Source organism: Chlamydomonas reinhardtii, chromosome 1 (assembly GCF_000002595.2).
Source record: "Chlamydomonas reinhardtii strain CC-503 cw92 mt+ chromosome 1, whole genome shotgun sequence".
NCBI lineage: Eukaryota > Viridiplantae > Chlorophyta > Chlorophyceae > Chlamydomonadales > Chlamydomonadaceae > Chlamydomonas > Chlamydomonas reinhardtii.
Window position 1 is genome coordinate 7595382 of NC_057004.1, and position 21734 is coordinate 7617115.

Consider the following 21734-nt stretch of genomic DNA (forward strand, 5'->3'; position numbering starts at 1 on the left):
CCAGGCACACAGCCAGCAGCGAGGCGCGCTGCCGCTCGCGCATCTCCTTCAGGAAGCGGCTGCGGTAGGAGCCGATGGCCTGACAGCGGGGCGGGCGGGCGGGTGGGAGTGGGTGCGGAGGTAAGGTGGGTGTAGGTGGGTTGGGGTGGAGAAGGGAGTGCTTAGGTCACAGGTTTGAAGTGCCGACGTCCGACAGGGTTGCGGGAGGTTGGGTAACAGGAGTATCAAGGGCGAGGCACACGGCGTGTCCACATGGCGTGTCCAGGCGCGCGGGGCTGCCCCGCCTGGTCCCTGGTGCCCCCCCCTGCGGCCCCTGCGGCCTCCTCCTCCCGCACACCCCCACCCCCTGTGCCCCCCGGACCCACCCGCCCTTCCGTACCCACTCATGGCCCGCGTCCCCCACGACTCCGTTTGCCCACTGGGAATGGTGAAAGCCAACCTCCATTTCCCCTCCTCCCTCCCTCCTCCTGATCCCCTCCTCCTCCCCCCTATTTCGTTGCGCTCGGGCAAACAAGCCCCCTCCTCCCCCCCTGCCTCCTCCCTCCTCCTCCTCTCCCCCTGCCTTCCCCCCTCCCTCGCCTCCTCACCTCTCTGAGGTTCTGCATCTGGCTGCAGTGGTCGATCACGGCGTCCAGCACCGCCTTGCCCTGCACGCCGTTCTCAAGCACACTGCGGCATTGGGAGGGGGGAGGAAGGGAGGGAGGAAGGGGAGGGGAGGGCAGGGCGGGAAGAGGTGAGGAGGGAGGGAGGGAGGGCCCTGCGCGCTCACCCTCACACACGCACACGCCCAGCACACACTATCTCCTTGTGCTCTTCAACACCAGCACCAGCACCAGCACACACACACACACACACACACACACACACACAAACACACACACGTCTGGGCGGGCTCTCGTTTCGTTTTCTAACACACACACTAACTCACACGCACTCACCGCAGCAGCGAGCGCACCACGTCGTACATGCCCCACTTGAGTTTGTCCTTGGTCTGCTCGCCCACCGGCGGCGTGGCCTGCAGCGCCAGCGGGAACCACACCGGCACCGCGGGCGCCGCCGCCGCCGCCGCGCGGTCGGCTCCGGAGCCGGCGGGCGACAGCGGCATGTTGTTCTTGGCGCCGGGCGGGAAGGCGCCCAGCTTGCGCAGGTGCAGCAGCGTGCCGATGATGGTGCCGGTGGTGGTGCGGCCGCGGCCCATCTGTGTGTGCGTGTGTGTGTGTGTGCGAGTGTGTTTAGGAGTGAGAGCGTGTGTGTTGAGAGGGTGTGAGCGCTTATGATATGTGTAATTGTGTGTTACAAGGAATACCATATATGTGAGCGGGGTAAACAACCAACCTCCAACGCCCCTCAATCGCACGCGCGCGCGCTTGTCATTTCCCACTTACGCCCCCTTGAACGCACGCCGCCATTCCCTTGGCCCCCCCCCCACACACACACCTGGCAGTTGAATATGAATGCCGCGCCGCCCAGGTTGGGCCACAGTCGCTGGATGAGCATGTCGAAGTCCGAGTCCTTGGGCGCCTTCTCGTCCGTGACAGGCACACGCAGGTAGTCAATGTGGTAGCCGTCGGCTGCGGAGCAGGGGAGGGGCGGGAGGGTTACACGTATTAAGTTTACGCAGTGAAGTCGTAGCCAGGTAGGGGGTTATATGCACTAAGTTTACGGGGGTGGGGGGAGCGGGGAGAGCGGGGGGGTGGGGGGAGGTGGGGGTGCAGGAGTGGTGGTTGAATGATGGGGTAGGGCAGGGTCCGAGGGCACAAAGGCAGGTCGGGTGGAGGCTTGGCAATGCAAGGCCCTACTCCGTAAATGGCTCTTGAGACCTGCATCGCGCGCCCACTCACCGCCTGCCCTCACAGAACCACCCACCCATCCACCTTGCCCGCTTCCCGCCCCGCATGGGACCTATCCGTTGGGCGTGGGCATATGAACCCTCCTCGCAAAACCCCTCCCCCTTCCCTCCCCCCTGGAATCACTCCTTTCTCCATGACACCCCCCCCTCCCTCCCTTCCCCTCCCTCCCAACCCCAACCCCTCCATCTACCCAACACCTCCCCTCCCCCCCCTCCCCCTCCTCCCCCCCACCCAACCCAAGCTCTCGTTCACTCGGCTTGCTTGCTTAAAGTTCTGACGTGAAGCTACAGCCCCTACCCTCTCCCCTTCCCCTCCTCCCACCCTAACCCCCCTCCAACCCTCTCCCCACCCGTCCCCTCTCCCACCCCCTGCCTCACCCCGCAGCTCGGCGTACACCTCGTTGGGCGTCTGCACGTCCGCCGCCGTGACGGGCTCCCAGTGGTCGTACAGCGACAGGTCCTCGTTCTCGTGCTTGACCAGGATGCGGTTGCCAAACGCCGCCGCCTCGCCCAGGATGTCCTCCTTGAGCCGCCGCTCCATGTCCTCCACGCGGCTGCGGTCGATGCCTGGTGCAAGCGGAGGGAGAGGGGTGTGTGTGACTGTGCGTGTGCGTGTGCGTGTGTTAAGAAGAGCACTAGGAAACATGTGCGTGTGCGTGTATGTGTGTGCGGTATGTGGCATGCCCACACCATTCCCTTCTCCCGCGTCGTCTTGGTGACTGATGGCTGCTTCCCATGTTGGGAATGGTGGTAGCAATCCACCCCGTCGCCCCCCACCCGACCCAACCCCCCCCTCACCTGTGTACTCGAGGTTGCAAAAGGGCTGGTCCGCCTCGCGCACCACGAAGGGGTTTCCGTTGATGAACACCAGCGGCTCCTCGCGCATGTTCTGCCAGTACACCTTGCGGGCGCCTGGGGGGTGGGTGGTAGGATTGGGGTGGGGGGAGAGGGGGAAGGGTAGATGGGTCAGTAGGCAAGGCAGGAGGGCAGGCAAGAGGCGGGGCTGTCCTCGGCTCCTCGCCATTCCGGTAAGAAACTAGAGATGCAAGGAAGCAGGACAAGACAAGCAGAGGCTGGAGGCGGGGAGATGGGGATGGAAGATAAGCCCAAGCCCCAGGAACGCGGCAGGAAAGAGGGTGCGCGGCTGTTGGTGTGTCACGAGGACCCAACCCGGTGTGTGCAGCAGTGGCCGCACACGGCGGTACGGCACGCACCCTTGTTTGCGCCTACGGCGTTGAGGGCGGAGCGCAGGCCGGTGACGGTGGGGATGGCCACGCCGTACACGGGCACGTTGGGGATCTGGTGCGGAAAGGTGGGGTTGTGGGACGTGGGGAGAAATTGTTGGGTTGGCGGCGCTGGTGTTGGGCTGGCAGCGGTGCAAACAAGACTTGCAGGTCAGCGCCGTCCCAACAATCCAGGTGCGTGTTGTTACTCTTGGCCATGCAGCCACCCCTTGAGATAATAACGGCTGATGGATACGGCACATAGCCATGCCCGCGCGTCTGGCCCGACGACCCGTGATGCCGCAACCCCGAGTGCTTAGTGCCATCCAGCCTGTGTTCCGGACCTGCCGGAAGTTGGGAGCACCCTCCATAATCGGCACCAGCTTGGTGTTGTGGCAACCTGTGGTGTAGAGGGCAGGGGCAAGTCAGGGGAGCGGTGCACGCTGCGTAACAGTCACATGCGATGGAAGACCTCCGCAAGTGAAACCCTTGCTTTGGCCCGAACCAGTTACATCGCTTGCATTGCTTACTGGGGAAGTGGTCAGCTTTTAGGGTCGTGTGCTTGATGAGCACATCGCCAGCGCGACTTGAAATGACTATCTCGGGCGCGGGGAGCTCCTGAGCTCCCTTGGGCCCGGGCGTACTCATTCTTAGAGAGGTTCTATACACAAAGTCTGGAGAATTGACGACTTCGCGGGGCAAATAAGAGAGCACGCAGAGGCGTGCAAGGTGCAACACTCGAAACGAGTTTGTTCAATGCCGCAGGCAAAGACGTCCAAAGACAGTAATTTTCAGCTTCTTGAGTAGAAAAAGCAATTACCGTGTTGGCGCTCGGCTCTTGTCTGCACGCAACCGTTTGTGCGCATTGCATTCATCACGTTTGGGTGCACACGTTTTCACTCTGTTGGCCACTGGAATCCATAAACGCATGGTTCGCATGAGATACGGTATAGCTACGCATACATGCACGGGGCCAGAGCGCAAAGACCGCTCACCCGTGGCCGAGTGCACGCATTTAGGCGCGACGTTTATTATCCTTTCTCTCACAGCGCCCAAAGGGGGATGCGTTAGTTTGAGAGCTTTGACATGTTATGCTTCCACATGTGTGCCCCGGTGCTGCAATTTTGCGGTTGGGTTGGTTGAACGGGCCGGGGAGCAGGGGGGCCACGCCGCGTGTGTTTGTGTTCGTGCGCAGGGGTCGTATCTTGTTTTTGGGGTAATGTCTAGCTCCAGACAAAAGCGGCCGGGTGGCCGCCATCTATTGTCTGGGCACATGGCGGTTTGGGGACTTCTCCATAGGAATTCGGACAAAACCCGCCCCAAACCCGGGCCAACAAAGTCTCACCCCAGACATAAGCCCCCGGGAGGAATGTCTAGGAAACGGCCAAAATGGCCAATTAATGTCTGGAGACATTAAGATAGGAGCCCTGTTCGTGCGTGTTGCCGGGCTCCATACAGCTTCGCAGACACCCGCGCTGCATAGCGCCTTCCGCTATCTTAGCATAGCAGACCGTATTACCGGAGTAGTGGAGTACCGGTCCGGCTCTGCCTGCTGCTCCTATGCCGGCGCAGGCCGGCGCCATGCTGCCCTTGCGGCGGCTCCTACTGCTCTGGCAGTCTGGTTGTCTCTGGCAGCGCTGGCCCCACCGCACCTGCTGGGGAGCCGCCTGCTGGTGAGCCGCCTCGGCGCCTCGTGGTGAATACACCTCTTGCGCCGAAAAGCGGCTACTACTGCTGCTGCTGGCCCTCCCGCACCCCCGAAGTGCTGGGCTGCCACTTGGTGCCAACAGCGGAAGCGTCGCGGGGGGCAAGCACAACCATTAATGGGAGTGGTTGGAGAGGTCTCCCGCATTAACACGCCGCCGACACAACCGCGGGCAATCCTTGCCGCCTTGTGATACCCCTATGATACCGGGTCTGTGCGTGCTCTAGATGCAAGGCTTTCATTACAGCACCCTCGCCAGTGGACTGTCACTGACCAACAAACGAACGACAAAAGAATAAACGTCTGCGGCTGTGCTGGCATCCGCCGAACACGTCGGCCTGCACCGCACAGCACACAGGCCCCTCGATAGGGCTAAACCAACATACTTGCATACATAGACTGTAAAAAACATCAAACGTCCCCCGGTGCGCCGAAGCGCAAGACAAGCAATGCTGCTTCAAGCCCGATGCCCGGAACACAGCACGCCACACCACCTTCCCGATCAACGCATGTTTGATACCGCTGCACCTCCAGCCGCCGATGCGGCAGGCGGCTACAACCCACAGCCGCAACCAGACCAGCAGTTGCGCGCCCCATAGATCCCAACCACCACGGATCACGTATAACAGGGCACCCCGGCTTGACCGACGAGATCAGCCCCTGGCAACCTTTCGAGCCACCCGCGCGACGTGCCTGCCCTGAATCGCTCCGCACGCTGCGACCTGCGCCCCGTGCCGGTCCCGCTCCCGCTCCCGCTCCCGCTGTCGCGGCCGGCGCCAACCGGCACCGCCCACGGCAGTCCACTCGACCGCCGTGCCTTATCCTCCTGCGCCTCCACCTCCTCCTCGTCCTAAGCCCGCCAAACGCCGTGCCCATCCGCCTTCACTCTGCCCGAGCGCCCTGCTCCAACCCTGCAGCACGCCCCCTTGCCGCCTGCCTGCTCCTCCCCTCCCATGCCTGCTCCCTACTGCGCGTCGTCCACGAACACGGAGCCGAAGGCGTAGTAGCGGTTGAGCGCCGCCACCAGCGCCGTGCAGTAGGCGCGGATGGTGGAGCGCAGGTCCTCGCCCACAGGCTCGCTGTCCATCTTCCTGCAGGGGCGGGCCGGCGGGGGGGGGGTCGTGAGGGGGAGGCGGGGCGGTCGTGAGGGGGGGCGGTCGTGAGGGCATGTGGACAGTGAGGGCTGGGTGGTGGGCGATAGGGCACCGCCAGCAGCCAGTGCGTGTGCGTGTGTTGACAGCGACTGCAGTCTGCAGTGCATGTGCATGTGTGTGCATGTGTGTGTGCCAGGCACCGAACAGGACCCGTTCGGCGGCGACCCATTCATTGCAGCTGCGATGAGGGCATGACGACCAAGCCCCAGACCCATCGAACAATTCCCCAGCCTCCCCTTCCCGGGCATTTAAGCCCAGACATTGCCTTCACGCAAGCTCTTGCTTGCGGGGCTGCTATCAACCTTGCCCGCGCCCTTGCAACAGTCCCCTCCCCCGCATGGCTGCGCCCTCCCCTGTCATGCCCGGTCATTGCACTCGAGTGCCTGCCTTGACCCAAACGCCCGCGCCGCGTCCAGGTCCCATGATCGCCGGCCAGCAGACCCTCTACGCCCCTTTCAACCCGCCCCACAAGCGCAGGTGCGCACCCCTGTCCGCCGCCACCCCCTTCCCGCCCCCTCCGCGCCTGTCCCGCCCTTCCTGCCGCCCCCGTTCCTCACCAGATCTCAAACATCTTGCCCTTGACGTCATCGGCCTTGCCCTCCATCACCGGGAAGCCGTCCTCGCCGCGGCCCACCCATTCGTGCTTCGTGACGACCTCCTTGTCAAACATGACCCCGAGGTCAGTCAGCTTCACGCCCTCCTTGAAAATGGCCACGTTGAAGCCCCATAGGCGCTCCTCAAAGTAGACGGGCTCAATTGTCATGGGCATTCCGAAGTTGCGCTGCCCGCTCTCGCCTGCCTCCATCATCGTCCACCGGAACAGCTGGTCCATCATATCATCGCGGGGGATGAACGCGGGAACCTCCGTGCTGCTGATGAGCTTGCCGTTTGCCACGGCCGAGCACAGGGCCGCCGAGCGGGAACGAACTGGGCTACCGGGACCAAAAGTTGCTGAGCGGACCGGGCGGGCGGGCTGCAGGCGGCTGCTCACGCTGCTGCTGACGCTGCTCGACACACGGCTGGAGCTAGCGCTGCAGTGCACGGGCATGAAAGCAGCGCGGCGGCCACGCACAGACGAAACAGCCTCGAGGGCACGGGTGGACTGCAGCTGAGCCATTTTCGAGGTGTGTTACGACCTCTATAAACAAAATTGAACGCTGGTAACTCAACAAACGTCCGGAAACTTGCCAAGGAGCCCAACCGAGGCGCCCAACGATCTGAGTCCTCATCCTCTCCCCCCGCTGCTGCCTCCTCCAATGTCGTTGGGTTTGAGCTGTTATCTCAGCTAAATTGGTATCCTTGTATGCCCCTTCCAACGCAAGTTTGAGCAGTTCGAGACCAGCCTCTTATTCAGTAATCTCTATTCCTTTCCCTCGGGCCCTCTTTCAGACCAGGTTCTTTTGTGCTTGGGTCGGGGGTCACTAAAAATGCCTTGTTGTGGCGGCAGCCATACGGGCGGCCCAAGTGGCTCGACCAAGCAACTCGTCTCGAACCACCGTGGCAGGTCGGAGGCGGACCTTTCTGGTGATGCTCTCCAAAATGGAGTGGTGTTGCGCACACTAGCAGAGCACTGCGATGCAGCTACCGCAGCTGCGTGCTTCGGGGTTTGCCGCGCTTGGCGGGACGCGTTTTCAGTGTCCGCGATGAACAGCACCATGAGCTGTGTGGCTGAAGCTGTGGATTCAGCGCGCGCACGGTGAGAGGGGTCGGGCGGCGGCATGATCACTACCATCGGATCGTTCCAGTTCTCGCGCGTTTGCGCAGGACTGGCCTCTTTCCCTTGCCCAGCGCTCCCTCCCTCGCTCCCGAGTCACCTTGCCGCGATCTCGCACCTGTCAGCATTTGGGGCTCCGCTAGCGCGCCACGCACGTCACCCGACACCCGTCCCGGCGCTAGCGGCCCCACTCACACACACACACCACGCCCCCTCTTCTCACCACCTCTTCGCAGCTTCGCTGGCAACCTGCACGGCGCCGTGACGCTGGATGTGACGCGCTGGGGGGCGCAGGGGCAGCCGCCGGCGCACGGCGGCGCAGCCAGCGCGGCGCAGCGGGCGGCGGCGGTGGCGGCGGCGCAGCGCGGCTTTGACGCACACTTGCGGGCACTGGCCACCAACCGGCATTTTGTGCAGCTCAAGGTGAGGGGCGCCTGTGGTGGGAGCAGTCGGGAGGTGTGGGTTATCGGGGTCGTGTATGCACCGACACAGCAGCACAGCGGGCTTGGAGCGCACACCGTCTCCCGCCCCTAACAACAAGCTGTTGATCCGCTGCGTCTTTCATGGACGGCTGCCCCCACCCCAACCCCTCAGGTGCACACGCCCGTGCGCGAGGCGGCCGACCCGCAGCTGTCCCTGGCCGCGCTCACCGCCCTGGCGCCGCTGACGCAGCTCACCTCGCTCGTCCTCAGCCGCAACCCCTCCTTCACCTCCGCGCCCCACGCCCTCACCCCCGCCGACGTGGCCGCGCTGGCGCACCTGCGCGGCCTCACCTTCCTAGAGCTCTGCGCCGCCGTGCCGCCAGCACTCGGGCTAGGGCCGCTGGCGCGCGCCGCCGCCGGCTCCCTGACCGCGCTCCGCACGCTGGCGTTTGGGCACACCAGTGCGCTGTGGCGGCTGCCGGCGGTGGGCGCGCTGTGCCAGGCGCTGGAGCCGGCCTGCCCCGCCCTCACAGACCTGCGGCTGCGCTGCGTGGCGCCGCCCTCCGACCCGCGGCAGCTGCCCGCGCTCATGGCGCTGCCGCTGCCGCAGCGCCTCACCAACTTCGCGCTCACCTTTGCACGGCGGCTGAACCGCGGCGGCGAGGAGGGGCTGCCGCCGGCGGCGCCAGCTGCCGGCGGCGGCGGCGCAGCCGCCCTTGCGGCCGCGGACGCCGCCGGTTTGGGGCTGCCGCCTGGGCTGGGTCTGGAGGATGAGGAGGAGGAGGGCGACCACGTCAACTTCGGGGAGTACGAGGACGTGGAGGAGCCGTGGGACTCGGTGGACCACCTGGCGCCCAAGCCGGGGCTGCACGTGCTCATCGTGGAGCGCGGCGCCCGCGTGACGCGCATGGACGTCAACGTGACGGTGTCCGTGGCGGCGCGCGACCTGCCCACGGTGCCGGTGGCGGCGCTGGAGGGCGGCGCGGCGGCGGCGGAGGGGAGGGAGAAGGGGGGGAAGGCTGGGAGGAAGGGCGGGAGGAAGGGCGGGAAGGGGGCGAAGGCGGGCGCAGCTGGTGGGAGCACCAGCGGGGGCAAGGCCGCAGAGGAGGGCGGCGCTGCGAAAGGGAGGCAGCAGCAGCAGCAGCAGCCGAATGGGGCCGGCGGCAAGGCTGCGGGCGGCAAGGCGGCGGCGGCGCTGTTCCAGGAGGGCTATGAGTCGGACCCGGAGGCGCCGCCGGAGCTGTATGCGGCCGATGACAGCGACGGCGCCAGTGATGATGATGGGGACGGTGATGGTGGTGCGGAGGCGGGCGCGGAGGCGGAGGCTGCGGTGCCGCCGTACGACGTGACGCCGCTGGTGCTGGCGGCCTACAACCGGCTGCTGGGGGAGGAGCTGGGGCTCACGGTGGGTGCGGGTTGGGGCGTGGGCTCCAACGGCCCCGACTGGACCAGGACCCACAACCACGGGGGGGAGGGGCGGGCGGGTGGGTGAGTGGGTGGGGGGGGCATCAGCGCTGGTGCGGCGTCTTACCCGCTGTTGACGCGGGCTCAGGCGGCGGCGCCAGAGGAGGGGGCAGCGGGCAGGGGGAGGTGGTGGAAGGGGAGGGGGCATCGCAGCTGTGCGTGCCTCCTTGCATCCTGGTGCGCATAGGCCATTCGTTCGTGCGTCATGCCGCGCCTTGTCGTACACCACTCGCCCGCACGGCTCTCCGCCTGCTCTGGTCTGTGGCCTCTGACCTGTGTGAGGTGTGTGTGTCTGGGTGGTGTCTGCAGGGCTCGCTGGCCGAGCCCGAGGACCTGCACCTGGGCGTGCGGCTGGACATACTGGAGGTGAGGAGGGGGCGGGGGATGGGGGGGTGGGGTACTTTGTTCCAAACCCAAAGTAAAAGCATTGGGGGTAAAGTTGTTCCATACCCAACCAAACCAAGACCCAGCCAGCCCGCAGGGGGCTGGGTGGGGGCCAGGGGCGCGGGCGGAGGGGCGTGGGTATTGTGTGAATGTGTGTCAAGTATGGGGGCGGGGGGGGGCGTGTACAAGGCATGTACCATGCATGAATGCGGAAATCTCCCTCTCTGACCTGCCCGCGCACACTTCGCACTGCACGCCCGTCTGTGGCACGGCAGGACGAGCTGGATGTGGTGGAGGCAGTGGGCGCAGCCGTGCTCAACAACGTGGGCCACATCTTCGGACTGGGCGGCGGCGGCCCGGGCGGCGGCGGCGGAGCTCCCAACCCCGCGCAGATGCTGGCGGCGGCGGGGCAGCTGCAGGCCGTGCTGGCGGCGCTGCAGGAGCAGGTGGCGGCGGCGGCCGCCGCCGCCAACGGCGGCGGTCCCGCCCCCGGCCTGCAGGTGCTGGCGCCGCCGCTGGGCTTGCTGGCGCAGCAGCTGGCGCAGCTTAACATCGGCGGCGGCGGCGATGGGGGCGGCGGCGATGGTGGCGGTGGCGCTGGTGGCGGCGGTAACCGCGGTGGCGCGGCGTCGGCGCCGCTGGACGCGCGTGTGCTGCAGCTGCAGCTGGCGCCGCTCAGCCCCCACATGTGCTTCCTCAACCTGGCGCTGGTGCCCATGGTCACACAGCTCGCCATGATGGGCGGCGGGGGAGGCGGAGCCGGAGCCGGAGGCGGAGCCGCCGGAGGAGGAGGCGGAGCCGCCGGAGGAGGAGGCGGAGCCGCCGGAGGCGGCGCAGCCGCCGACGACGGTGGCGGCGGCGCCGCCGCCGCCGCCATGCTTCCTCCTGCCGACACGCGTGTGGCGCCCGTGCTTCTGGACGTGCGCGGCGCCGGCTACACGCAGCTCAAGAGCCTGGCGGTGACCGGGTATGTGGACCAGGACTGCCGGCCCGCCGCCTGGATGTGCCGCGGCTGGCTGGCGGGGCTGCCAGCAGCCATGCCCTCGCTCGAGTACCTGGCGCTGTACGACACACTGCCGGCGGCGGCACACGACCGCGAGGCGGTCAAGGTGGGCAGGGGGGGGGGCGGGGGCAGGGGGATACCGGGGGTGATACTCACGATTAGCTGAGATGGTGAGGTTAGACGGTAGGCAATGTTTGGGAGGACAGGGGGAAGGGGGTTGGGGTGCCGGGTGTGTGTGTGTGTGTTTGGCCGGTGGGGCTGCGCCGGGGGGTGTGAATGGGCTGTTTGCACGTCACACGTCACGCCGTCTGCGCACCTCGTTTCACCTCCCCTCTACCCTCACCCCTCACCCCCTTCTTCCCCCCCTTCTCCCCCCCCCAGGGCCTGCGCGCTCTGACGCGGCTGGAGCACCTGGAGCTGCGGCCGCTGTACCTGCGCTTCGCCGGCGAGGTGGCCTGCCCGCTGGCGCTGCCGCCCGCGCCCTGCCTGCCGCCGCCGCTGCTGCAGCTGACGCTGAAGAAGGTGGACATACCGGCGCCGCCGCCGCCGCCGCCGGGCTGCGGGCCCGACAGCCCGGAGGCGCGGGCGGCGCTGCCCGACCTGCCGCACCTCACGCACCTGTGAGCCGCGTGGGCGATGGGGGGGCGTGTGTGTGGGATGGGGCGGGTAGTTCGTTCCAGTCCCAAAATCAAACTTTCCTAACCGAGAACCCATAGCAGGGGCAGGGTGCACTGGGCAGGGTGGGATGCCGCGCAATTTGGGCCAGGAGGGAGGATACGGGTGGGAGCTGGAGCGGACGGGGACAGGGACAGGGACAGGGACAGGGACAGGGACAGGGACAGGGACAGGGACAGGGACAGGGACAGGTTAGAGAGCGCATGGGATGTGTGCATTGTGCAAGTCCGCAGCGGGGGTGGGCGGGCTTGAGATTTCGAGGTAGGGGGAGACGGGCAGTAACGGCCTCTGCCATCACCTCGGAGACACGTTCCTGGGTCATCCACTCGCGCGCAACTCCTCTCTTGCGCTCCGTCTTCCCGTCCACCCCGCTCCTTCCCCCTCCTGCCTCTCCCCCATCCTGTACCGCTTTCCCAAACATCCTTGCACCCCCCCCCCCCCCAACCCTCCACCTCCCACCCCAGCTGGCTGTTCGACTGCTCCGCGCCCGACCTGACCCTGTTCCGCCGCGCGCCCCGGCTGGAGGACCTGCGGCTGGGCGGCACCACCACCCTCACACGACTGGACCAGCTGCTCAGGGGGCCGCCGCCAGCTGCAGCTGCAGGTGCTGCTGCTGCTGCTGCTGCTGCTGCTGCTGCTGCTGGAGGCGGAGCCGGCAGCGGAGCTGGGCAGGATCCCGCCGCCTCCGGCTCTGCCGCCTCCGGCTCCGCCGCCGCCGCCGCCGCTGCCGCCGGCTCCGGCGCCGGCTCCGCCGCCGCCGCCTCGGGCGGCTGCTCCTCCTGCTACTACTACTGGCCCTGCCTGCGCGGCGCCATCCTGGACCTGTCGCCCGCCTGTGCGCCCGGCTGGTTCAGCGCGGAGCAGGTGGGGAGGACCGGGGGGGGGGACCCGGGAGGGGGGGGGCTGGGGAGAGGGGGGGGGCTGGTGGGGAGGGAGGGAGGGAAGGGGGCCGCCTCGGGAGGAGGTGGGGAGGTACGGATGGAATGGATAAGCGACCAGCTTTACGCTATGAGACGTCTTTATTCGTGTCTCCTTGTACCCGGCTCCTGTTCTGCTGCTCGCGCACAGAACTCGCACGGCGTTCGTTGACCCCTCCTCCCTTGTCCCTCTTCCCCCGCACCTCCCGCAGCTGTCGGCGCTGGGCGGCCTGCGCTGCCTGCGCTCGCTGCAGCTCGACGCCGCTCCCCTGGAGCGACCCAAGTTCCCGCGACACCAGGCGGCAGCAGCAACGGCAGCAGCAGCTGCTGCTTCTGCGGGTGCGGGCGGCAAGCCCGGCAAGGGCAAGGGGAAGAGCAAGGGCGGCGCTGCTGCCGCCGGTGGCAGCAAGGCCGGCGCCGGGGCGGCGGGCGGCGCGGCACCGGCGGCGTCGCTGGCGGCGGCACGTCGGCCCGACAGCGACGACGACAGCGACGCCTACCTCTCAACAGAGGAGGACGGCATGGCGGCGCAGCCGCCACCGCCGCTGCCGCTGGCGGTTCCGCGGCCAGCGGCGGCGGCGGCAGCCGCAGCTGCCGCTGGCGGCGGCGGCGGCGTTGCTGTTCGGCCCTGGACTCGGTCGGAGTGGCGGGCGCTGTCGTGCGACCTGGGCTCGGTGCTGGGGGCGCTGGCGGCGCTGACGCAGCTGACGGATCTGACGCTGTCTTTCGACACGCCCACGCTCTTCCACCAGTACGACGACCAGCGCCGCCACGACCGCCGCGCGCCGCCGCCGCCGCACGCGGCGGCTGGCGGCGGCGGCGCCGCCGCCGCCAGTGACGCCGATAGCGATGACGACACCGACTTGGAGGAGGGTGCGGGCGGGCTGGGCAACCCTCACCATCACCGCCACCACCATCACGGCCACCACCACCACAACCACAATCACGCGTTGGGGTCGGCTGACGATTCGGCGGAGGAGGAGGAGGCGCGCATGGCGAATGGCTTCGGGTTGGATAGCGACGATGACACCGAGGAGGAGGAGGACGGTGGCGGTGCGGGGCTGTCTGCTGAGGAGTCGGACGACGAGGGCCTCAGCCGTGGGGGCGGCGGCCAGCCCGAACCGTGCGACAGCGACGACGACAATGAGGAGGAGGAGGAGGACGAGGATGAGGACGTTGTGTCGCACAGCGGCAGTGATCATGCGGCCTTCGGCGCCGCCAGCCACAACCACCACCAACACGGGCAGCGGCGGCGGCGGCGCGGCGGCGTGGCCGATGCCGCTGCCCGGCGGCGCAGTCGCGCCGCGGCTGAGGCGGCGCACCGGGAGCGCGTGTGTGGCGGGCTGCTGCAGGGCTCGGCGCTGGGCGGCCTGGCGGCGCTGCAGGGGCTGTGGCGGCTGCGTGTGGGCCTGCCGCACGGCGACGTGTGGGAGGACGTGACGGACCGCCTGCTGCCGGCGCTGCGGCTGGCGCTGCCGCGGACGGCGGTCGAGATGGACGTGCTGTGAGAGTGGGGACGTGTGTGTATGAGAAAGCGCGTGGATGTTGCGTGGTTGAGAGCACAAGGAAGGACGTTTGCCAGGCTGTGTGCACGATGATACGGTGCGACACTCGCGGCATTATGTGAGGGTTTGAGTGTCGAACAACGAAACCGGTGCGAATCTTTGTGCATTTGCTGCTTTGGGTTGGAGCATCGAAAGGGCGGGTAGGGGTGGCGCGGGTTGTGTGTGTGCGACTGTTCGTGTGTGTGTGTGTGTGTGTGTGTGTGGTGCGCCACAAGGAGTGACATGGGGCCCAGGCATGGCACAGGCATCACAAAGTGTTTGGGAGCATGTTATGGCATTGAGGGGCAAGGCTTGCGCCGGACGAAATCTTTCATTGCATAATCACACCGCCATAGCGTATGAGGGATCACTGAGCGCAGTTGAGCGGTAGGTAGGATGGCAGCGAAGCCCAGTTCAGGCATGGCAGAGACGCTGTGGAGCCAGGAAGGCGGGCTTTACGGACGGCGCGCCGCACAGCAGGCACTTCGGCGTGGTCGCCTGCTTACATTGCGGCTGGATGCGGGGGCGGGGGGACAGGGAGGGAGAGCTGACCGAGTGGAGCAGGAATCCAGCGTGCCGAATCCAATTGCGAGTAGGAGTTGTGAGGTTATATAGTTCGGGGAGCGCTGCAGGACTAGGCAGGCGGCCCAGCAGCGCGTTGCTGTGTATTAGGAAACACGAGAAAGGGTAAGCGTTGTCTTTGTGTGCGCGTGGGTGCACCATGTTCATGCATTGATGCAACATGGAGCGCACCTCCTGTGCACCTGCGCCCCGGCGTTGTCAGCATACACTAGGGCAGGCCTGCTTTTTAACGCGCTTAGGCTGTGGTCCAGGGAAAGTTGCTGCGTGTGTTGCCTGGGCCTACAGCAGGACTTGCACGCGTTGCTTCAGTGCCGCCGGAACTGCTGGCGATGAAGTCACCAAGCTGCGGGCGGCGCTTGTCATGACTCATGAGGGCGTCCCTGCTTGTAGTTGTTGACGTTTCAATGTGTTGGGGGCTGCCCGGTCGAAGCGTCGGCATGTGCCGTCGGGACTACCGTACTGCGGCAGGCGGCCGACTCGGATTCCCGGAATGAGGAGCTGCTGGCGTGGCTGCTGGTAGCCTCTTACGGGTATGTCTGTGCTGATTGCGCGGGAGCTGGCGGAGTCGGCCGGGCACAGCGGCGACACCTCGGCCCCACCTCGGGCCCTCGGCCCTGTAACATACGGCATGCCGGCATGGCATGCGGCGCCCCAGTGCGCAGCAGTACTGTAAGCTACGGATGCGCAGTACTGTAAGCTACAGATGTCTCAGGCCGGTGAGGCAGGGTGAGGTGCGTCAGAGCGGTCACGGCCGGCAGCGGCTCGCGTGCCGCCTGCAGACGTCCGCAGCCTGCGCAAGCCGCCGCAGCCGCCGAAGCTCTACCGTACTGGTGGGACCGTGCTGACTGCTGTGTTCGGGGAGCGCGTCGACGCCTTGACGGTTTGCTTCATGGGAGGTGTGCTCCCTGCTATGCCGCGCCCTTTGCAGAAGCGCGCTGCCGCACCCGCATGCGGACTCCGCCTGCACGATCGGCGTCCGATTGCCCAAACCCCTCGTGCTCCCCTGGTCCTTCCACAGGATTTCAGCTGTCGCTAAGCTCGTATACTGCACACAAGCGGCACTCGTCAAACCTTTCAGGATGAGCCATCAACGGAAGCAATAGTGTCCGTGTCCGCGATATCTTGCAACGTTTTACGATATAGCTGCAAACCCATAGTTGTAGTCCTCGATGGAGGCTCCCAGCGCAACGATGGGCTTGGCAGAAGGATGGGAGGGCCGGACGCAGCAAAAGCTCGCTCTTGCAGGTATGGCAATGGCTTAATCCCTGAATTAGAAACGGATGTGCGCATCGGGCATTGCAGACAGGACACATACAAACCCCGGAGTGACACTTGCCGCTTTCTTCCCGATACCCGCTAGGCGCACTTGCTGCGGCGCTGTCGCTGCGCTCCAGCCCGCTCCGCAGCGGCTCGCGCGCGATGGAGTTTGTGCACAAGCTGGTCGGCTACAGCGGCGCGGCGCTGCTGTTCAGCGGTGGGCACACGGATGGGGGCGGGGCGGCAAGGGGCGGGGGTGGAGTGTGGGGGCAGTGGGGTGGGGAGAAGGCACGCTTGGCGCCGGTGGAGGGGCCAGGGCATGGTAGTCGTGGAGTTTTGTGATCACCCGCCCGCGATTGGGGCTGCTTGGAGGTTCTTGGCGTCAGCTGGACGACGAAGTCTGTCACAGGTCACAGGCCTGCCTCTGGCCGTACTGCGTCACGGGACGGCCGCGGCAAGCCCCCCCCCCCACACACACACAGCCGCCCGCATCCCCTATGCATACCGCGACACACACCACTGACACATGCGGCGCCCGCGCATGAGCTGTTAGCGTGTGTCAAAGAGCACAAGGAAAACAAAGTGTACGGACAGTGTATGCGATGCAGCAACGTGCATGTGTGTGTGTGTGCGTGTGTGCGTGTGCGCTGCAGGCGTGTCGGAGGCGTGTCGGGCGGTGCGCGGCGGCCGCCACGACTTCATCAACACGGCCATCAGCGGTGAGCGAGCCAGCGGGGTTGCGCCGGTAGTTGCGAGTGTTGGGGACTACACGTGTTAGGAAGCGAGGAAGACGGCGGTTTGTTTTTGCTCTCCTGCCTTTCGCACCTCCCTCCTTCTCCCGCCTCTGCGTGCCCGCTGTTCGTAAGGGTCAGCTTCCAATGGCTCACCCTCACCCTCACCCCTCACCCCGCGCCCCTTACCCTCACGCTCCTAACAAACACCAACTCTTCACCTCACGGCCAGGCGCTGTGACGGGCGGCGTGGTGGTGGGTCACTATCAAGGTGTGTGTGCGTGTGCTTGAGCAACACAAGTACGTTAAGACGTACAGTATACACACATACACATACACACGCACCCCTGGACGTGGCTTGAGCCGTGGCCCCGTGCCGCGTGTAGCTCACGCCTGCATCCTCGCCTGCCGCTCTGCATTGGGCCCGCGCACCCGCCCTTCCTTGCCCCTTTTCCTTCCCACCTTTCCTTGCCCACAACCCCCGCTCTGCCGCCCCCCCTCCCCCTCCTCCTTCCTCCTCCTCCCCCCCGCCCTCGCCTGCAGGCCCCCGGTACCGGTTGTTGGGGGTGGTGACGTGGGGCGGGCTGGCGGCCGCACTGCACGCCACCAACCAGCTGCTGCGGCCCAGGTGCGTGCCGGCGTGTGTGTGTTAAAGAGCACAAGGAAAACGTTGCGGCGTGTGTGTGTGTGTATGTGTGCGTGTGTGTGTATGTGTGCGTGTGCGTGTGCGTGTGTGTGCGTGTGCGCGTGTGTGTGTGTATGTGTGCCTGTGTGTGTGTGTGTGTGTGTGTGTGATATGTCGGTGCCTGCGCCTATGTCAGTGTGTGTGTGTGTGCATGCACCCCGTGCTTTCGCCGTGTGCGAGCGCGCAATGCATAAACCGGCACACACGCACCCACCCCCACACACGCACGTTTGGTTATCCAACTCATGCTCACCCACACACGTGCCCGCTCGCACTCCCTCACACTCGCACACACACAGGCACATCCTGGAGGACTACCTCATTCGGGAGGGGCTGCTGTCACCCGAGGTGGCGCGTGAGTAGTGGCGTGGAGGGAGGGGGAGCGGGCGAGGACAGGGTCGCAGGGGCATGGCCCTTGCAGCCATGCCGGCGCGCCGCACTCCAGTCCCCCATCCCGTCGCTGTGTCAGCACACACACACACACACACACACACACACACACACACACACACACACGCGCGGCTGATGCAGTTCGCGTAGCTCGGCGTGCCCCAAAAGGGCTGGGATGGTGTTGACGCCACTCACCCCATCCTGGCGGTGGTGAACGGTGAAATGCTGTGCGTGATGCCGCAAGCTATGGAGCTGGAGGCTTGAAAGGGATCAGCCCGTAGGAGAAGCGCGTGAGCACTAACATGAGCCACTGAAGCAGTGGCATACGAGAGGGTCAGCGGGGGAGCTTAGTGAGCAGGCGAAGGGTTTTTTTTTGTTTTACGCCCGTGGGAGCAGGGCCAGGTTTGTGGGGTTTTATGCCTGAGAGGGTGTGTTGGGTGCTGCAACACCCCGGGCCTTACGGCCTGGATCGGCCTAGTGGCCAGACGCGTTTGTGGCTGCCCTTAGGCATAGTCTGCCCTGGCGTCGAGAGCTGGTTAGGTTGCGGTTGAGGTCGTGCAGGCTGCGGAGTCGCAGGACTCAGCCCCACAGCCACTGTGGTCGTGCTATCGCGTGCTGTCGTGTGCTGCGTGCTGCGTGTTTTGTTATGTTTGCTGCTTTTTTTGGTTTCTGCCCGCCTGGTCTTAAGATGTAGCTCGCCCGCTGGGTCTGAGGTTGTTACACTGGTAGTAATTCCGCAAGGGTTACTGGCGCGGTGAAGGGTCGGAGTGCGTTACCCTGTGGACTCCAGAGCTGTTTGCGCTCTGCCGGGGAAACGCCAGGTCACGGCAGCCCTCGATTGAGAGCCCTGTCGTTGGTTATACCAGATACACGATTCACGTGATCTGGCAGAATAACCGTGGAAACCGTAGTCACACACACACACACACACACACACACACACACACACACACACACACACACACACACACACACACACACACACAGCCGCCCCGCCGCCACCCGTACCTCCCCACCCCCGAGCTCCCTGGGACTGCACACTGCCCACCGCCGCCCCCTCCCGACTGGTCACGTGCCTGGGCCCCCTCCCGCCCCCTCCTGACTGGTCACGTGCCTGGGACCCCTCCCGCCCCTGCCGTCCCCTCCCCCCAGGCCGCCGGGTGGGGCCGCGCTCGCTGTGGGCGGAGGCGGACGACGCGTATCGGGCCATGGAGGCGCGGGCGCAGCAGGTGGGATGCACACGGGTTGGTCTTGCGGGGGCGAGCGGCCACGTGGCAATGGCACCTACCACCTCCAGTCGCGCGCACCTGTGTCGGCCTGCACAGCCAAGTTGCCGCACCACACCACACCACACAAAACAACACAACACAACACCCACCAAGTCCGTCCCCATCACCGCCGCTGACCAACTAGTCATATGCCAGCAAACACGCACAAGCACATATGCACACACACATACACGATTCACGTGATCTGGCAGAATAACCTTGGAAACCGTAGTCACACACACACACACACATATATATACACACACACACACATATACACACACACACGCGCACACACACGCACACACACGCACACACACACACACACATGCACGCACGCACGCATGCACGCACGCACGCAGACCCTGCTGCATCGCACACACAATCTTTGCGCTGTCTTTCCTTATGCCCTTCAACACGCCACACGCACACGCACGCCCTCTACCCCATCCGCCCCCACCCCCACCCAACCCCACCTGCTAGGACGTGCTGGTGGAGTCGCTCGCCATCCGCGACCGCGAGCTCAAATTCATCAACACACCCCGGCCGGCGGCGGCGGCAGTATCAGCAGATGGCGGGCGGCAGCAGCAGCAACTGCCGCCGCAGGCGCCGCCAGCCGAGGCCGGCGGCGGCGGCGGCGGCGGCTGGGCTGCTGAGCTGCCTGATGACGACCCCGGCTACGTGGCCTGGCTGCGGATTGCGGGGCTGGACTCGGAGGTACTGCTGCAGCAGCAACAGCAGCAGCGGGAAGAGCAGGAGCAGGGGAAGAAGGGGCAGCAAAGGCTGCAGCAGGAGCAGGAGCAGGCGGCGGCGGCGGCGTCACCTGCTGTCGTGGCAGGGCCAGCTACAGCGTGGCGGCCGGTGGACGCGGCGGCGGCGGCGGCGGCAGTAGCAACGGGAGCAGCGGCAGTAGCCGCAGGGGGGCTTGAGGGGCGGGCGGCGCCGGCGGCTCCGGAGGGGAGCAAGCAGCGGCGGACGTGGTGAGTGCCAGTGTGGGTGTGCGGTGTTGTGGTGGGGGTGTTGTCGGTGGTGATGGGGCTGATGGGGCTGGTAGCGGCGGCGGCTGTGTGAGATGGCGTGCAGCCACAATTGCAGCCAGTGCGGCGCACCGGGCGCCATGTGCCAGTGACGGCGGTCGCCCGCTCTCTCTCTCAGGCTCAGTCAGTGTGTGCCCCCGCACCGCTGCCCTTGTGTCGCGCCCCCTTGTCACGCCCCTAGAATCCTGCCTCATCACCTCCCTTGAACCCCGCCTCTTTATCATTTCCCTCGAACCCTGCCGTGTCTCCCCCTGGTCACCACGCAGGGCGGAGTGGCTGGCCAGCCCCTGGCGCCGACGACCAGCCGAGACAAGCAAGGAGCGGCAGTAGCAGCAGCAGCAGCAGCAGTAGAAGCAGCATCCGCAGTAGCAATGGCGAGATGACAGGCTGTAGCAGCGGCGCATTGGTGGCGGCGGTAGCAGTGTGGAAGCCGCAAACGCGCGCGCGCACACGATGAAGAGAGGATGCCGAGGAGGGTGGGTGGCGGTGTCATTGTAGGCAGCTGGCTTTACGCTTCACACGTATAGGGTGTGTGGTGGTGGCGGCGGTTGTCGTGGTGGTGGTGGTGGTGGTGGTGGTGGTGGCGGCGGTTGTCGTGTTGAAGCTGCTGCGCGAACACACTTGATGCATGCGATGACGTGACGGGGCGGGCCGGTCACAGAGGCCGGTGGGAGTGAAGGTTTTAAGCCTGATGGCGAACGGAAATACTTGGAGAACTTGGGAGCTCCACCATTCCGCCCCCATCCCAGCATGCGGCCTTGACCCTGCCCGCCGATGGTGAGCGCCACATTTGTGGCAATACGGTACAATCATTTATTCCGGGACCCAAAGGAAGAACTGTACCCAACTGGGGGGGTGAAGCCTTGGGTGAAGCACGTCACAAGGGATCGGATTTGGCACCAGGTGCAGAACGACAGCACAGGTGGCGAACATGCATTGCTGAACATCAAGGACATGTAGGGTACCGTACGGTGCTGTTGTTGCCTGTTTGAGGATATCCGCACGGTTACCGTACTGCATTCGCAATGGCAAAGGAGATGCCTTGCGTCGTGCGTGTCATCGCGTGGCCCGTGCCTTTGCCCAACTTCTCATGGCCGATGCCCACGGTACGGTAGTGGCCATGCAAGTGCGGACATGGCCACCACGGATCACCCATTCACCCGCAGGATGCAAACAGTCAGGACCCTGGCGTGTGGTTGGTGGGTCTGCAGGTAGGGGCCCCGGATATAGCCCTCATGATGGGCAGGATGACCTGCAAGTGGCAACTTTTGCAAGAACCTATGGACGCTGGTCCAAACCGTAACTATATATTTATCAAACTATCTGGGATGTAGGGTGGCTGGCAGCAAATTTCTGATATGGATTACGGCAGTTTGCGGTCAGAATCGACGTTAGGGTCCAGAAATGAATTGAAAGCGGGGCAACGCCAGCTAGGTAAAGGTGAGGTGATACGGGACTTTTGGGCACGGATGCAATCGTACGGCAATACGGCATCCTGGGCATGAAAATTGGCTGGTTCACTTGGCGACTGCTGCGGGCTGAGGAGGTATGCCGGCCGCATCTGGGGGAAGCTGCCAGCACGCGTGTCAGTGCGTGCTTGAGTCTGCCAATGGGGGATGCGGTGCGTGCAGGAGCCAGGAGGCAGCCGTGCCTGGCCCTGCGGAGCGGCACAGTCCTGCCTTGTTACAGAGTGAATCGCTAACACTACGCATGTTAATGGGCAGGCGGTA

The 21734-nt window shown here is 65.5% G+C and overlaps 4 protein-coding genes across 4 annotated transcripts in view; 2 read left to right on the plus strand and 2 right to left on the minus strand.

The window, feature by feature from the left end:
- The window catches only part of CHLRE_01g054800v5 (uncharacterized protein), a 13806-nt gene extending 9856 nt beyond the window's left edge, over positions 1-3950 (minus strand). Inside the window, exons 1-9 of the mRNA XM_043059027.1 lie at positions 3603-3950; positions 3417-3472; positions 3064-3148; positions 2648-2761; positions 2228-2416; positions 1438-1571; positions 939-1198; positions 588-669; positions 11-79 (exon numbers count right to left, since the gene is read on the minus strand). Coding sequence (XP_042928941.1) covers positions 11-79; positions 588-669; positions 939-1198; positions 1438-1571; positions 2228-2416; positions 2648-2761; positions 3064-3148; positions 3417-3472; positions 3603-3720 — 1107 coding nt within the window. The 5' untranslated portion in view covers positions 3721-3950. The remainder of the gene's footprint in view (positions 1-10; positions 80-587; positions 670-938; positions 1199-1437; positions 1572-2227; positions 2417-2647; positions 2762-3063; positions 3149-3416; positions 3473-3602) is intronic.
- A 932-nt stretch (positions 3951-4882) lies between these two features.
- CHLRE_01g054850v5 (uncharacterized protein) lies at positions 4883-7110 on the minus strand. The gene is made up of 2 exons (XM_043059028.1): positions 6489-7110; positions 4883-5868 (listed from the first exon to the last, which is right to left on the minus strand). Exons 1-2 carry the CDS (start codon positions 7046-7048, stop codon positions 5742-5744), a joined length of 687 nt encoding a protein of 228 aa, XP_042928942.1. The 5' UTR covers positions 7049-7110; the 3' UTR covers positions 4883-5741.
- Positions 7111-7240: 130 nt separating this feature from the next.
- CHLRE_01g054900v5 (uncharacterized protein) lies at positions 7241-15344 on the plus strand. Its single transcript, XM_043059029.1, has 8 exons — positions 7241-7627; positions 7882-8068; positions 8240-9472; positions 9841-9897; positions 10191-11024; positions 11300-11538; positions 12058-12457; positions 12723-15344. Exons 1-8 carry the CDS (start codon positions 7575-7577, stop codon positions 14016-14018), a joined length of 4299 nt encoding a protein of 1432 aa, XP_042928943.1. The 5' UTR covers positions 7241-7574; the 3' UTR covers positions 14019-15344.
- A 306-nt stretch (positions 15345-15650) lies between these two features.
- On the plus strand, positions 15651-21712 carry CHLRE_01g054950v5 (uncharacterized protein). The gene is made up of 9 exons (XM_043059030.1): positions 15651-15881; positions 15997-16110; positions 16547-16612; positions 16857-16895; positions 17168-17252; positions 17609-17664; positions 18852-18928; positions 19451-19947; positions 20271-21712. The coding sequence occupies exons 2-9, from the start codon at positions 16056-16058 to the stop codon at positions 20332-20334; spliced, it is 939 nt and encodes a 312-aa protein (XP_042928944.1). The 5' UTR covers positions 15651-15881; positions 15997-16055; the 3' UTR covers positions 20335-21712.
- The last annotated feature ends 22 nt before the right edge of the window (positions 21713-21734 follow it).

Excerpts from the sequence above, each read along its gene's own strand:
- CHLRE_01g054900v5 (XM_043059029.1), top strand. The coding sequence starts at position 7,575 with ATGAACAGCACCATGAGCTGTGTGGCTGAAGCTGTGGATTCAGCGCGC. Across the intron at positions 9,473-9,840 it reads GGGAGGAGCTGGGGCTCACG|GGCTCGCTGGCCGAGCCCGA; the intron begins GTGGGTGCGGGT and ends TGGTGTCTGCAG. Across the intron at positions 11,539-12,057 it reads CTGCCGCACCTCACGCACCT|CTGGCTGTTCGACTGCTCCG; the intron begins GTGAGCCGCGTG and ends CTCCCACCCCAG.
- CHLRE_01g054850v5 (XM_043059028.1), bottom strand. The coding sequence starts at position 7,048 with ATGGCTCAGCTGCAGTCCACCCGTGCCCTCGAGGCTGTTTCGTCTGTG. Across the intron at positions 5,869-6,488 it reads GGCAAGATGTTTGAGATCTG|GAAGATGGACAGCGAGCCTG; the intron begins GTGAGGAACGGG and ends CCGCCCCTGCAG.
- CHLRE_01g054950v5 (XM_043059030.1), top strand. The coding sequence starts at position 16,056 with ATGGAGTTTGTGCACAAGCTGGTCGGCTACAGCGGCGCGGCGCTGCTG. Across the intron at positions 16,613-16,856 it reads CATCAACACGGCCATCAGCG|GCGCTGTGACGGGCGGCGTG; the intron begins GTGAGCGAGCCA and ends CCTCACGGCCAG. Across the intron at positions 17,665-18,851 it reads GCTGTCACCCGAGGTGGCGC|GCCGCCGGGTGGGGCCGCGC; the intron begins GTGAGTAGTGGC and ends CCCTCCCCCCAG.